At 35.9% G+C, this 15,383-nt stretch overlaps 1 protein-coding gene across 1 annotated transcript in view; it reads right to left on the reverse strand.

The window, feature by feature from the left end:
- The window catches only part of tio (zinc finger domain-containing protein tiptop), an 88,568-nt gene that overhangs the window by 18,782 nt on the left and 54,403 nt on the right, over positions 1–15,383 (reverse strand). The window contains exon 2 of the mRNA XM_069841760.1: positions 2,657–2,924. Within this exon, the coding sequence (XP_069697861.1) occupies positions 2,657–2,727 (71 nt within the window). The 5' untranslated portion in view covers positions 2,728–2,924. The remainder of the gene's footprint in view (positions 1–2,656; positions 2,925–15,383) is intronic.

Here is a 15,383-nt window from a genome sequence, read left to right on the forward strand (position 1 = left end):
TGTGTGAATTGGTGTAAAACAGCAAACATCACCAACTTTATTTCAGCGACAACATAGCGTGAGTGTATTCATTGCCCACCCACTTCTCCTACGTGATTCGGGTTCCGCATATTTCGGATAGTTGGCGGAACCCATTTTAAAGTTGCATACCACTTCGGCGAGCCACGTTGTGCATGATATGTATCTGTGGAGACTTGTGTCTTGTACCAGGATGAGTGTATGTGTAAGTGTTCGTGTAAGTGTAGTGTAGGGAATGGGTGAGGATGGTGAGGAAGGGACAAGGGAAAACCCGGGTGCCGGCACGTAGTCTATTTCTGTTGAAAAGCATCAAGGGGACCGCCAGGTTTAGCGTCCCCATCCGACGTACGAATCACTATCAACAATGATGTATGCCTTCTCTTCAAATGCACTGCGGAGAGATTTGGGATTTAACCCAGGCATATTGGTGCACCATCTAGTGATTAGAAGTTGTGGACCGTCACCTCCTAGTCCCGAGGTATACATTTTACACGAAAATCTGACTCCGCGGGGAGTCGAACACGGAGGCTAGTCTGGAGGCAAACGCACTACAATAGAGCTAAATCGGGGACTGTGAAAACTTAGCAACGTACACAATCTCGTAACAACACGCAATGCCCTCTCAATACGTAATTATATAGAAATTTGTTTCACAGCCTTCCATTTTTACTTTGCCTAAAAAGTTTTACTTCAAAACTGACTAAAGAAATCGTCTGAAGATTGTTAAAATATCGTAATTTTATGTTTTTGACTTCGAATAAAGATTCATTATTGTTTTATTAGCAGCTAATGATTACAGTTTCAAATAAATTGACTCATAATTAATGTCTGTAATTAATTTTTACAAAATCCGAATAATAGTTTAGGAGAAATCATTTGTATAGAGACACAGATGGAATGTCAGTTAACTAATTTTCTGTATCACACATGTTCAAAACGTGTATTTCTGGGAAAATATAGTAATGTAACTTTCACAGCATAGCAATATATTTTTACACTTCGTGTATTGAGAAAATAAATAGTAATTTGATACGTTGCTAAGAGATATGCTACATTATGGGATGAAAATAAACGCAAACAAGACGAATACCATGATTATCGGGAGAAAAATAAAGAAGGTAAACTTGCGAATTCTAAATGTGGCAGTAGAGCAAGTGGACAGCTTCAAATACTTGTGGTCTACTACAAGCAGTAACATGAGCTGCTGCCAGGAAGTCAAAAGAATGATAGCAATGGCAAAGGAAGCTTTGAATATAAAAAGAAGCATCTTCAGTGGACCTCTGGAAAAATAACTAAGGAAGAAACCAATGAAGTGCTTTGTATGGAGTGTGGCATTGTATGGAGCAGAAACATGACATTATGACGAAGTGAAGAAAAATACTAGAAACATCTGAAATATGGATACTGAGAAGAATGGAACGTGTGAAATGGACAGACAGAATAAGAGATGAAGCTGTGTTGGAAAGAGTAGGTGAAGAAAGAATGATGCTGAAACTGATCAGGAAGAGAAAAAGGAATGCTTGGGTCACTGGCTGAGAAGAAACTGCCTACTGAAGGATGCACTGATAGGAATGGTGAACGGGAGAAGAGTTCGGGGCAGAATAAATCAGACATTAAGATATACAGATCACATGCGGAGACAAAGAGGAAGGAGGAAAACAGGAAATATTGGAGAATTCTGGATTTGCAGTAAAAAGACGTGCCCTTGAGCAGAAAACTATGCATGAATGAATGAAAGTACAAGAGAGTAGAATTAGATTTTATCCGCGAGTGGAAAGCAGATAATTTCCACGAGCGCTTAAAATCTGTTTAGTCTTGTATGCTATACAATATTTGATCCATTACTAGTATCTAAATTTAATTATAAATTGTATGCATTCTCTTTCTAATTTATTGTTCGTGAAGAAATTATAAGGCCGTGTCTCAAAGCTACATTTTCAGCTGAAGTGAACTACATAGTTGTCTAAAAAGCCGGAAGTGACGTCAGAAGTCATGCTCCAAAGCTACATAGTGCATAGCAATCAAGTCCGTAGTACCTAGTAAACGAAAATGCTTGCTTGATTGATGACTTGTTCACTAAACAAACATGGATACCTCATCAGCAACAATTGAGGTTATGATATCTGAAGACGCTTTGGAAGTGAAATAATGTAAATATAATATATAATAACACGTTAACTTTGAACATTGACATTGTTAATATCATCTTTACGATGTTTTAAACATTAGCCTACTGTAATATGACTCGTAATGAAACTGCATAAGGACATTGCTTTCTGTGACATTGCTGCACTTTGATGTCACGATTTTTAGAAAAATAATCTGTGAAGAAAGCTATGATTCAAACGTACATGTCCAAAGCTCCCTAGTGTTTAGTTTACAAGTCACCTAGTTGCTAGTCACTAGTGTGTAGTATGAACAGTGAAATAAAGAACAATTTGGATACCAGTTAAAGATAAAAGAGAAGATAAATATGGACACGTTAGTGTGGAAAATTCTACCAATCTGTGAACAAGAACAACGGATGCTCATACGTTTATCCGAAATTATTCTCAGTTCTTGAATTGCCTCCAGCCCAGTGTAATGTCGTCCAAGAAAGAAGTTGTCCTGCGACAATCGACATCAGAGCATCACTCACCTCAAAGCTAGCGGGTCATGCAGCATGGTTATCGCCACTTCGGGCTCCGTGTCGTGTCCATCGACCACCATTGGTGAAGGAGTTGCCGGAGACGTGGGAGCAGTGGGTTCCGGCGTCACGGATCCCGCACCATCAGCCACATCATCCTGGGCGCCGCCAGGTGAGTCTGCCGCCGGCGATACGGGCTCGGACGAAGCGTCATCCCCTGCCAGCTTGCTGCCAGGACTGTCTGGTGGGCCACCCTCCTCACCGCCTTCCCCACCTTCCCCTGCAACGCAAGACGCAGTCACTTCAGTTAGCATATAGCACTGTGTTACAAATCAAATGATGTACTACTCGCAATAATAATAATAATAATAATAATAATAATAATAATAATAATGATTTATTTCAGATGGCAGAATTAAGGCCGTAAGGCCTTCTCTTCCACTCAACCAGCAAAAAGTATACATATAAATGTATGAACTTACAAGCTACAAAGAATTCAACAATTTGATTTAAATAAGAGTTACATGTATACAAGAGTTATTTATGAATTAAACAGCAAAATACTATGAACTATTAATTAAACAATGAAATACAAACTGTGTAGCAGAATTAAGCTAAAATACACAGAATTTTTATATATTTCAAATAATGTTAGATAATAGAAAGAGATTATTAGGAGACAATCTTGAAAATACAGCGCTAATGAAAATACAGCGTAATGATGAGTCCACAAGAATCGAGTTTCATTTCCAGAACGTAAATGCAGTGTTATCTCTTTTTCAGAAGACTGTGTCCCTTGTCTTCTGTGTCACAAGAGCGATGGCCACTGCATGATCCGGAGTTACATTATCTCTAAGTGTTGTTTTTACAAATCAACAATTATGCCTAAGTTAAGCAGCAAAATCTTCGATTGTTTGAAAGTAGTAGTAGTAATAGTAGTAGTAGTAGCAGCTGTAGCAGCAGTAGTATTAGTAGCAGTAGTATTAGTAGCAGTAGTAGTAGTAGTAGTAGTAGCAGTAGCAGTAGTAGTAGTAATAGTAGTAGTAGCAGTAGTAGTAATAGTAGTAGTAGCAGTAATATTAGTAGCAATAGTAGTAGTAGTAGTAGTAGTAGTAGCAGTAGTAGTAGCAGCAGCAGCAGTAGTAGTAGCAGTAATAGTAGTAGGAGTAGTAGTTGTAGTAGTAGTAGTAGTAGTAGTAGTAGGAGTAGTAGTTGTAGTAGTAAAGGCATAATTAATTTTTTCAATGGTGTTCACGCCCTCCTCTAGGAGGAACACGCTCTACTTGTAGACTCTTTGCCGTAGTGTTGCCCTTGGTGCAACATGAGAAGTGATCTGGAGCGCACCAGTGTGATGATTATGATGATCAATAAAGCAATGGTGGAATATCGGTAGGGGAATCTGGAGTAACCCGCGGAAACCTACCTCCTAACAGCGTCTTCGTCCACTACAAATTCCACACGGACTCGCCGGGATTGGGTTACCAGTGTGGAAAACATTTACATAAGAATACCGTTGTAATCATGATGCTGACAAATTTATCCTGAAAATACGTAGAGTTTGGCGATTTGTAATATCAGCATGAAGTTACCTACAATATAATCCCAAGACTACAATGAAACATAAGAAGGTGCTAAAACTGGATAGCATCTGACCAGCGAAATACGTGAAATGTCCAGTGAGAAAGTACGTGTAACCTTCGTAACTCATTTTTTCTCTTCTTTTCATTAATTGTTTAATATTCGTCATATTATATTTGTATCTAGGCTATATTCTTATATTGATTTTCACATTTATAAACATATTCTCGCGAATACCGAAATATAATTGTCGCCAAACTGATATATAAGAAATTTGTTGAAACGTTTGAGAATGAACAAAAAAGAACTTAAAAATTAATAAGTGAAAAAGTAGCAATTAACACATTACAATTGAACTGAACAAAAACATTAAATTATACGAAAGTAAACAAGTGCGATCCAAAGACTTCATGACATTTATAAAAACAACGGACAATCAGTTGTTCCTCAAATGCAGTTGTCGTTTAGTCAACTGTTCGAAGACAGGTCTGAACCTCATAAGACATCACTCATGATGCAACTAATCCAGAAGATAATGGGTAGAGTAGCCAGTTCTTTCCTCCCTGTCAAATGCAATATGACTTACAAATGTATAATCAAGTAACCAAAAGATAACAATTAAAAAAAATGCATTTTAAGAGCTCAGCCCTTACATGTGTGAAATTCACCCTTTAAACTACAATACAGGGTATGCCTATTACTTAAAAGAATGCATTTTCAATTCACAATTAATGTTTGATGAGTATGTAATATAAATTAATAGGCTTGCAGAACTGCCCTAATTAAAATATCTTACGATGATGATGATGATGATGGTAGTGGTGATTTTCTTTATACAGTAAGTGGTATGAGGGTGGAAACACATTCAAACGTCAATCAATTGTTAGCATTTAAGAATCGAAGAAATTATATTAGCACGATATTATTTGTTAGGCATATGCACATATTTCTTTAAAATTATAATTTCCGACACATTTACATACAAACATCGACAAGGTTTAACCCTGCAACTTATAGCCAAGATGGAAGCCATGTCTGCAGCACCGGTAACCCTCCTGAGGCCTGGCCGACTGTCTCCCATCCGAAGGAAAATATGAAGGAGATGGGAAGGTTTTCAGCAGCGCGTCACTGGTTCCTTTTCATTTCCTGCGCTTTCACACAATAACATCAGCAAAACGACGACAAAACTCTGGGGCGCGCAGCAAACCTTGTAATTAGTACAGCTTGGGGGGGTTAATTTTAATTAGAAGGTCTATCGGGTCTGTTTCTCCACCTCCACCTCCTTCACATCTTCCTCTTCTTCTTCGTTTTCTTCAAAACTATCTTCTCACGTTCTCTATCCTTCCATACGGACAAGGCATTTCGGCTGCGCCGTGAGCTTCCGTGAAAACGGTGGAGGTACAATCCTGGACACGTCGATTCCACATGAATACCTGTCCACAGCACAAGTACATTCTTACACAATCACAAACACTTGGCCACAAAACATGTACTCTCCTGCATATGGCACATGCACTTGCCCAAATAAGATATATACTCCCGCACAGGTGTCCAAACAACAGGTACAATCCTGCACACGTTTACACTTTTCCACACAACAGGTACAATCCTGCATACGTATACACTTGTTCCCACAACAAGTACGTTTTTCTATACACGTCACGAACACCTGTCACACAGTAATTGTATTCCTAAATATGTCACAAACACTTCTCCGCTCCACAGATACGTACATAGCTCAAACCTCACTAATACTTGTCCATTTAATAGGTATATCCCTGCATATATCACATATACTTCTCCATACAACATATGAAGGGTTCAGACACATAGTGGGCCAAGCGCCATATATTAAAAACGCAGAAAACAAGGGTTAAACTTAAGTGATTACCATAATTCAATGAAACATACAGAAAGTAATATGAAGCATGCACATTAAAACTAAATGATATGTCAATCTTCATTAAAGCATGGTATTCACTTAACTTTAACCCTTGCTTTCTCCGTTTTTAATAAGTGGCGCTTGGCCCAGTATGGCGCTGAACCCTCCATATGCACTCTTTCATACGTCACAAACACTTGTTCACACAATATTTACATTCCTGAAGATGTCACAAACACTTCTTTGCACCACAGGTACAAAGCTGCACAAATTGCACAAATATACTTATCTACAAAACAGTTACATTCCTGCACACGTCACATACATTTGTCTATACAACATGTGCACTCCTGCATATGTCAAAAACACTTTTACACACAATAATTAATTGTATTCTTACACAAGTCACAAAAAATTCTTCGTACCGTAAGTAGGCCTACAAAGCTGCAAACTTTACAAAATACTTGTCCACACAATAGTGTTTCATTCCTGCACGCGTCACATACATTTGTCCATAGAATATCTACACTCCTGCATGCGTCACAGTTCCTTGTCCACACAATAATTAATTGTATTGTTAAATATGTAACAAACACTTCATACCACAGGTACAAAGTTGCACACTTTACAAATATCTGTTCATATAACAGGTACGAGTATGTGGGAATTCCAACTTTCAAGGCCTAACAGCAACAGCTGTAAATACAACAAAAGCACGATCGTGCAAAAAATAAATTGCCCAACTTGATAAAATATTCGCATAAAAAAACAGAAAATTTTATTTGCAATTTGTCAATGAGAAAATTTATGGAGATAATTTTAAAACAGGCAAATAAAATTGCAAGGTCTTGGCAGTTTGGGTTCATTTATATGTAGCCTAATGGTGTTTAGGAAATACTATTGGGTATATAGGCTGCTTCTTAGCGGACATCCTCCTTCTTTGTTAAAGAACTGAAATAAGTTATTCGTATTTACGTATTTTCTAACGCATACAAAATAATAGAAATAAATAAATCTATTCCATTTATTCGGTTATTTCATATACAAATAAACGAATATATATGTCTATTTATAAGCAATATGAAGCGTTTATATTTGAAATAATGTTTAATTACAGTATTTAGATTTGCCTCTATTATTTCATATACGTTAGAAAATACGCAAATAACTTATTTTAGTTAAAGTACAAAGTGAGAAATGTCCGTTAAGAAGATGTCTATATACTCAATGGTATTTTCTGAACTCTGAACATTCTATAGAAGTTTAATTTTAGCCAGGAAAGTCAAGAACAGTGCAAAACAACACTAAGCAGCATATTCAGATTTAAAGTAAGACTAAGAAGAAAATCTAGAATATAGAAAAGAAGATATAGGTTAAAGAAGAGGGCGAAGAACAAAAGAAAACAAAGTCAAAGTAACAGAAAAGGAGAATAAAGAGAACAAAGAGCAAGGACCACAAACAACGAAAAGAGGATGAAGATAAAATGAGAAGAAAACAAAAATGTAGAATAGAAAGAAGTAAAAGATAAAGAGCGAGAAAAAGATAAAGTACGAGAAGACAAAACTTGGTAATATTACAAAGAACGAGGAGACAAAAAGGAAGAAAAAGTTAAAAGCGAGAATAACACAAAGAGAAAAAATACGAAGTACAATATAAAGACAAATAGAAAAAAGACAAACTATAAGGAAGGAAAGAAAAAGAATACAAAGAGAAATAAATAGTTACGAATAAGAAGAAGGCTAAAAAAAGACATAGACGAAAAATACTGCAAGTTGAAGAACCAAAAGAAGAATGAAGAAACATGGAAACGCAAACAGAAAATACAGCTAGACGCCTAAGCTTCCAAAAATCGATTTTATGGCCAGAAGTATAACTTACCGGCAACACATTATGAAAGTCTTCTAAAAATAAATTCCCCAACTTAAAACGAAAGACAAAAGAACAGACCTATAGATTTTAGCATAGAAAGCGTCTTTAACGCTAGAGAACTTGTAATCAACGACTCTAAAACTTCCACGTGACAATTTCAAGCACGTAATTTTCTTCAAGTTTCGGAGTCAAACGATGTCATTGAGTTCCCCCCAGTAAATGTTAGCAATGGTTATAAATTTTATGACGTCAAGTGTAGGTTTGAAGATCATAGAAACGGAGGAAGCAGGAGGGAAAGAAGGGACAGACTGAAAAGGAAGGCAGAGAGAAAGAGAGAAAAGACAAAGATTGCGAACAAAATGCGTTCTAACGTTTCATTAACTACCACCATCATCAAGCATTATTTCATCTTCATCGCACATAACAACGCGCTAAGAGTGAGATGCAACCTCCGCCACGAATGAATGAGAAATCATAAGCTAAGACTCCATCCAGGCACACAGCACACATAACCTACTTCAAGATAAACAACAACGTCTTCATCGCATTTACAGGCATCGTAAGGATTCTTACAGCTTATAATTATCGTCATGGTAAAGTGTGTTCAGCAGAATTTTAAAACTGATCAATCCAAAGACTCTCCCTTGGTTCTTGTCCTTGAAGAATTGGTTCTTTTCGTTGAATAAGCTTTAATGGGTTATTTAACGACGATGTATCAGCTGGCCCGTTATCTATTGTAGATGAATTCGTCGAGAGGGATCCGAGAATTAATTACGGGAAAATCCCGGAATTAATCTATAATCTGCACAAGCGGGATTTGAACCCACGCTCCAGCCCAGCCTCGTAGTACGAGTTCCATTCGTACCAAGACTAATGTAGCTGCGTCCCATTCCTTTAAGCGTGATCGGATGAAACCGGGGACGTCGTTTTTGTGTTAATATTCGGGAGTCACCATACTTATTCACGGCTCTGGCTGAAGAGCGCCGGAAAGACTACGATTAGGCATGAGCCAATACTTACAGTGTAACTGCATTATTATTCATAGCTACTAGCCTACATCTTGCAAAATTGTTTATCCGTTCCATCCTATGCACCTGTGGTGCAGATAGGTTTTTGTGACATATTCAGGAATACAATAATTGTTATTGTGACATGCAGGGGTGCACATTATCTGGACAAGTGCATGTAATACGTGCAGGAATACTACCTCTTATGTGGAGAAGTATTTCTGAAGTTTGATTATACTCTGAAATGGTGGCATCCACTCAGAAACTTATTTTCTTATTCCTTAGAGACAATCTTACTTTGTGAGATGGAATAGTTAGTATGAAAGTGAGTGTCCTGCTGTAAAATTGATTTTCGCGCTCTGTTACCACCCGACCGCATGTTAATTTGCTATCTAGTATTATATTTTACTAATATTATTTTATAATTCTCAGTTATTACTCTTTCAATATTTATTTCATTTCATTAAGGATACACGCGTGAAAGAGAATAAATCTTACAATTGAAGGGTTCAGAACCATAGTGGGCCAAGCGCCATTTACTAAAACCGTAGAAAACAAGGGCTAAAATGAAGTTATTAGGCCTACCATAATTCAATGGAAACATATAGCAAGTAATACAAAGTATACACATTAAAACTAAATTATACATGAATCTTCATTAAACTATGGTATTCACTTAACTTTAACCCTTGCTTTCTCCGTTTTTAATAAATGGCGCTTGGCCCACTATGGCTCGGGAACCCTTCAATTTGAAACAATAAGTTGATATTAGGGATCTATGTTTACAAAACTCCCATCCCACCCTCACTTTCTTTTGATTTACTTGTTTCGTGCAGGCAAGTGCAATGAGTTTGGAGCTGATTTTTTACTGTGGTACAGAGATGTGTTGAAGTTAATAACTTTTACAAGGGTCAGTTTCATTCATTTTTTATGGAAGCGAAAAAATCGCAGAGCACACGTGTGCATATCGCAAGCGAGTAAAACAAAATAGCAATTAAAGTAAAAATGATGAATATGTAAACACCAAAACGTGCTAAAAAAAAAAAGAAGAAAAAAAAGAAAGAACGAATGTATGTATACCTGAATGTGTCACAAACACAACCATCACATACATACATAAATAGAGGATTCTTCTTTAATATTTTTTTATTTTGATTACGCAATCTCACTTGTATAAATGAACTCGTCTAGCTTACACTTGCACGGTCAGATTCTATCTTATCAGTGTATGAAGTCATTACTACCTTTCATACACATTTCATTTGGAAACTGCCATCTATTGAAAACGATAGTGCTGCTCCTACAATCAACTTTAGGAACTTCATCTTACACAAAAGTGTTACATATTTTCTAAGTTTGTAGGTCGAATACAGATGTTTCATGTCAAAGGAGAAGTAGGAAGAAAAGGGCAAGAATTGTGAAATATATAAAGATAAGAGTGAGAAGAGGAGGAACTGACGAGGCTGAGAAGCAAGAGAATAAGGTGCAAGAAGAGAAGCATGAGGAAGAGGATGATAGATGCAAAGAAGGAAACGAATAAAGTAAAAACTAAGAGAAGGAAAACAATAGGGAAGAAAGGAAGGAAGAATAGGATGATATAACGAGGGAAAAAAGATGTAGCAGGAGGAGAAAATTGAGACTGAAAAACAGGAAGAGAAAGAGGATGAGAAGTTAAATGGAGAAAGAGATAGGAAAACAAAAGAGGGATAAGAACGATGAGAAAGAGGGGAGGAGAAGAGGAAGAGAAGTTTACAAACGACATGATGTATGGCACCAGCATGTGAGTGTAGACTGTAGCATCGGCAACGCGATGAGACGCACCTTGAGTGTCGTCGTTCCGAGGAGGTGCCGATGAAGGAAGCGAGCTACTAGCGCCGTCTGGTGTTGAGAGGCTGAGGCGGGGAAGGACAAGCAATCTACGGCGGAATCAAAGGTGACGCGCCGGAGATGGGAAACAACCGAAGAGCGATAGCAAAGGGAAACGAGTCCGATGGAAGATGGAGCCACTTACAAGCAGCCTGCTCCCTCAGGTATTGTCTAATTGATGACGTAACGGACCGTTTCCGTCACTCGTTGTTATTGGTGACGAAGGCAGTCACAGGATGCGACAACCTGAGTGACGTCACTGCAGCATGTTTCCTCTCCTTCTAATTTCAATTTTCGACAATGGAAATTCGTTTCGTTTTCTGTGTCTAGTAAACATGTTATTAATTTTGTTCAGTTGAATATTTCCATTAACTTTCATGTAAAAATATAAGTGAAATGATTATACTTTATTACTCTGAAGTCATAATTTCAAATGGAAGCGAAACAAATGAAACTTCATTGTTTTATAATTAAAAAAATATATATATTATGCATTTCTAACTATTGTTGACAGAAACGAAACAAATGATTTGTAACTATTGTAAACATAAATTAAATAATTGAAAGATAATAATTAATTCGTAACTATTGTTGACATAAATGAAATAATTCAAATATAATAACAAATTCGTAACTACTGTTGTTACAGATGAAACAGCTGAAAGATGATTAGGAAGTGGTAATCATTTTTGACATAAATGAAATAATTGAAGTATAATTATTATGAATTTGTAACTGTTGTTAATATGCATGAAACAATTAAAATATAGTTAGGAATTTGTAACTTCCTATTGTAAACATAAACGTTGAAAAATAATTATGAATATAAATGAAACTATTGAAAGATATTTATTAATTCGTAACTACTGTAAATATAAATGAAACTATTGAAAGATATTTATTAATTCGTAACTACTGTAATATAAATGAAACTATTCAAACATATTTATTACTTCTCAACTACTGTAAATATAAATGAAACAACGGAAACATAATCATGAACCGGTCACTGTAAGCATAAAAAAGTATTGAAATATAACTATCAATTAGTAACTATTTTAAGCATAAATAAAACAATTTTATTGTAAGACAATCATGTACTTTTCGCTATTGTAAACAAAAATGAAATAATTGAAAGGTAAATATGAATTGGTAACTATAGTAAAAATAAATGAAACGATTAAAAGATAGTATATTTGATAAGTACTCTAAACCAAAAAAATGAAGGATTGTTGATTATTGTAAACAAAGACGAAACAATTAAAACAGATAATTCGTATATGTATTAGTAACTACTGTAAACATAAATGAAACAAATAAAAGATAATTATGAAATTTTCACTACTGTGCACAAAAATAAAATAAATGAAAGATGATTATGAATTGGTAATCATTGTAAACATAATTAATGAAACAACTGAAAGTTAATTGTTTATTCTTAATTACTATGAACATAAATAAAACAACTGAAACGTAATTTAAAAACCTAAATGAGGCACTTGAAATATCATCGTTCAAAATCCGTAACTATACCAAGGGCTATAAGCAAGTGAAACAAATGAAATACAATTTTGAATATGTAATCATTACAAACGCAAGTGGAACAACTGAAACATCATCATTCTAGATATGTAGCCGTTGCGAACATTAGTAACATAACTTAAGCGTTATTATAGACTTGAAAAAATACAAACAGAACTAAAAATAATTGAACTAAAAACTATAGGTATAAAAATAAGATACTGGAAAAGATAATAAAGATGGGGATCTGGAGAAACAGTGATATACTACATGTGTGAGATGATGCGTAACTGTTTTTACACTAATACAGTCTTTTCCGTAATATAAAAATTCACAATCCAGACAATTATGGAATATATTAATCAAACAGACGAAATTAATTTTAGATAGTAGAACAGACTTCAAAAAAGTATTCAGAACGAACAAAGAAACAAACAAGAAACGTGGACATTAAACGTTGTATTTACAGATATCCCACGAATTTAAGAATATTCTGCGAAATTCGTTTGTGGACAAAGTGTTCGTGAGGATAGGTTTAATAATTTGGTTTTCACTACCAATATTATTTGACCATTGCTCCACTACCACTGTACCACCATATAAACAACTCTTAACAGATCTCTTGTTGTTGATATAGCCCTGTTAAAGAATTTTAATTTAAATTTCAATTAATACTTTTCTGAAATTAAGATAAAAATGAAAAAAACTAGATTATACAAAACTTCGCTTGTATATTGGAATAGGATTTTAATACATCGAAAATAATTCCTGTGACAGAAAAATACGAGAATATTCTAGAATATGTACTTGTCCCGAATGCTGTTTTCCACCATCCTGTATTCATTTCTAGTCTTCATGCAGATTGTTACGTTTGAAAAGTGGTAGTTGAAATGGTAAAGGGAATGCTCCGTGAATTGTGATAAGAAATGAAGAATTCACACTCTTTCTGGCTAGCATGCCCAAGATTGGACTGTCAACCAACTGTTTGGTAGGAGCAGCAGTACAGAAAAACCTTTTTACACCACTCAATCCTTAGAGAATAGCAACTCATTTACATTTCGATACGAAACATCACCGAATAAGCAAAAAAAGAGAAGATAAAAAAACTGTATGTGAATTTTACAAATGGCGAAAGATTTAGAAATGCATGAAACGTAGGCGTGCGTTGAAAACTGCGGTTTGTAAGTCACAACTATTGCAAGAGAGAGTGAGAGACCAAAAGAATGGAGGAAAAGGCTAGTAAAACGGAATTTTCTTACCCTATTTTCTCTCCTCCCTACCATCTTTCCTGAAGACGCATTTCATCATAAGTATTTTGAATCCGCAGTAAATCTTGGGTAAAAGATTGATCTGATAACAAACCCATCAAAGAAAAATGGATTCCAATTTTCTATAGCGTACCCGTGAGAAAAAAAAACAGGTGAGCATCGGTGTAAGCAATGTTCAGAGATCCAACTAATTAGGACTTTAGATTAACACACCAGACCATGAATAAAGAAATACGATCGAGGCAAGGCCCCCTAGATCATCCCAAGGTGACCGTCAAGTCTGATGGATGATTGAAAGAGTGATCATGCTTGCTATCTTTACATCAAATCTCGCGCAACACGATAAAAAGAAAAGCGTTCTCTCGTGATCTGCGAAAAATACATAAGTCATCCAAAAGAGTGTAGGTATACTCTCAATGTCACCAGGTCGCTTGCCTTGACCTATCACGGTGGAAGGTTTCAAAGCTTGGAAATATTCTTGATCGCTCCTGTCACACGGTGATGGGCTGGGAAGGGGGCAGGGAAAAATACGGCAAACTCGATGGATTTACGAGTTGCGCGTGATGTAACTCAAAGTCACAATCAAAACCTGATTCCTTTGCCCGGGGCTCTCAACAAAAGCTATACTGTAGTTAAGTCTACCTTGCAACCTTCCATCCCGGATTTCTAGAGACATAATTCAACTTACTCTCTTTTCTGAAAATGAACCTCCATCATCAGTTCTAGAAGATGAAGTAACCGTCATAAAAAAGGACGGGTAATTACGTTGCCGGGTCTCAAGTTACACGAAAATTCAGTTGAACTGAGGCACGGATACGAAAACAGTAATATTGTAATTCTTTCCTAAACGTCAACTTCGTAATAAAGCAAAGCGAAGAAAGCTCAAGGCAGGAAATAAACAAAAATGCACGAAGTAGTGAGAGCAGGAAATAAACGATCAAATAAGCATTTATTATCATCTTCGTCGCTACTTAATAATTACACCAAATATGCTAACATTTTGTCTTTAACTGTGCGCCTATTTGTCGAATCCTTCGGCCAGTAAATCAGCCAATCATGATTCAACTTATTCTGTTTTTTAAATAGCGTTTCCTTAGTAAATTCTAAAGGACCAAGCAACCAATATGAAATGAAAAATAAATGTGTTACCAGGTTTTCCAAGATACATAAAAATTCTATTGACTGCAGGAAGAGGTATGAGAAAAATGCAATTTCAGCAATTGCATATTTAATATAAACTTTAAACAATTCATAGTAACAGCACAGTTTAGTATATATAGTCACGAAGCTTGAGTTAATGAGGGTACTAGGAACAATAGACTGTGTCGGTACTGTTTCAAGTTGTATGTGATGAGGCGATAATAGCGATCCTAGTGGTTAGCAACTATCTGTGGATGCATATTCCCTACGTATTGAGCTTCGTGATTGTACAGTATATACTAGACTGTGGTAATAGTAGTATAAGGGCGAAAGTTGCAAAAGGATAAATTCATTCTACCTTTTTACATGTAACTTAGTTTAAGGGCGATAAACTGCGCTCACATTCCGTTGCCAATTAGTTATCATGGAAAGGTGGAGCGGTGCATAATGTACTATTGAAATTAAAAACTTTTACAGAACATCAACAATTTTGAGTCTACTAAGCGTGAACTTCGTCATTTTAATCTATGTCACCATGATCACGTCCCACCTGCTCATGCGATGATGCATTTTCATCCATACAATTTTTTATTTTAGTAGGTTATTTT

The sequence above is a fragment of the Periplaneta americana genome, chromosome 12 (genome assembly GCF_040183065.1).
Source record: "Periplaneta americana isolate PAMFEO1 chromosome 12, P.americana_PAMFEO1_priV1, whole genome shotgun sequence".
In the NCBI taxonomy this organism is placed as follows: Eukaryota; Metazoa; Arthropoda; class Insecta; order Blattodea; family Blattidae; genus Periplaneta; species Periplaneta americana.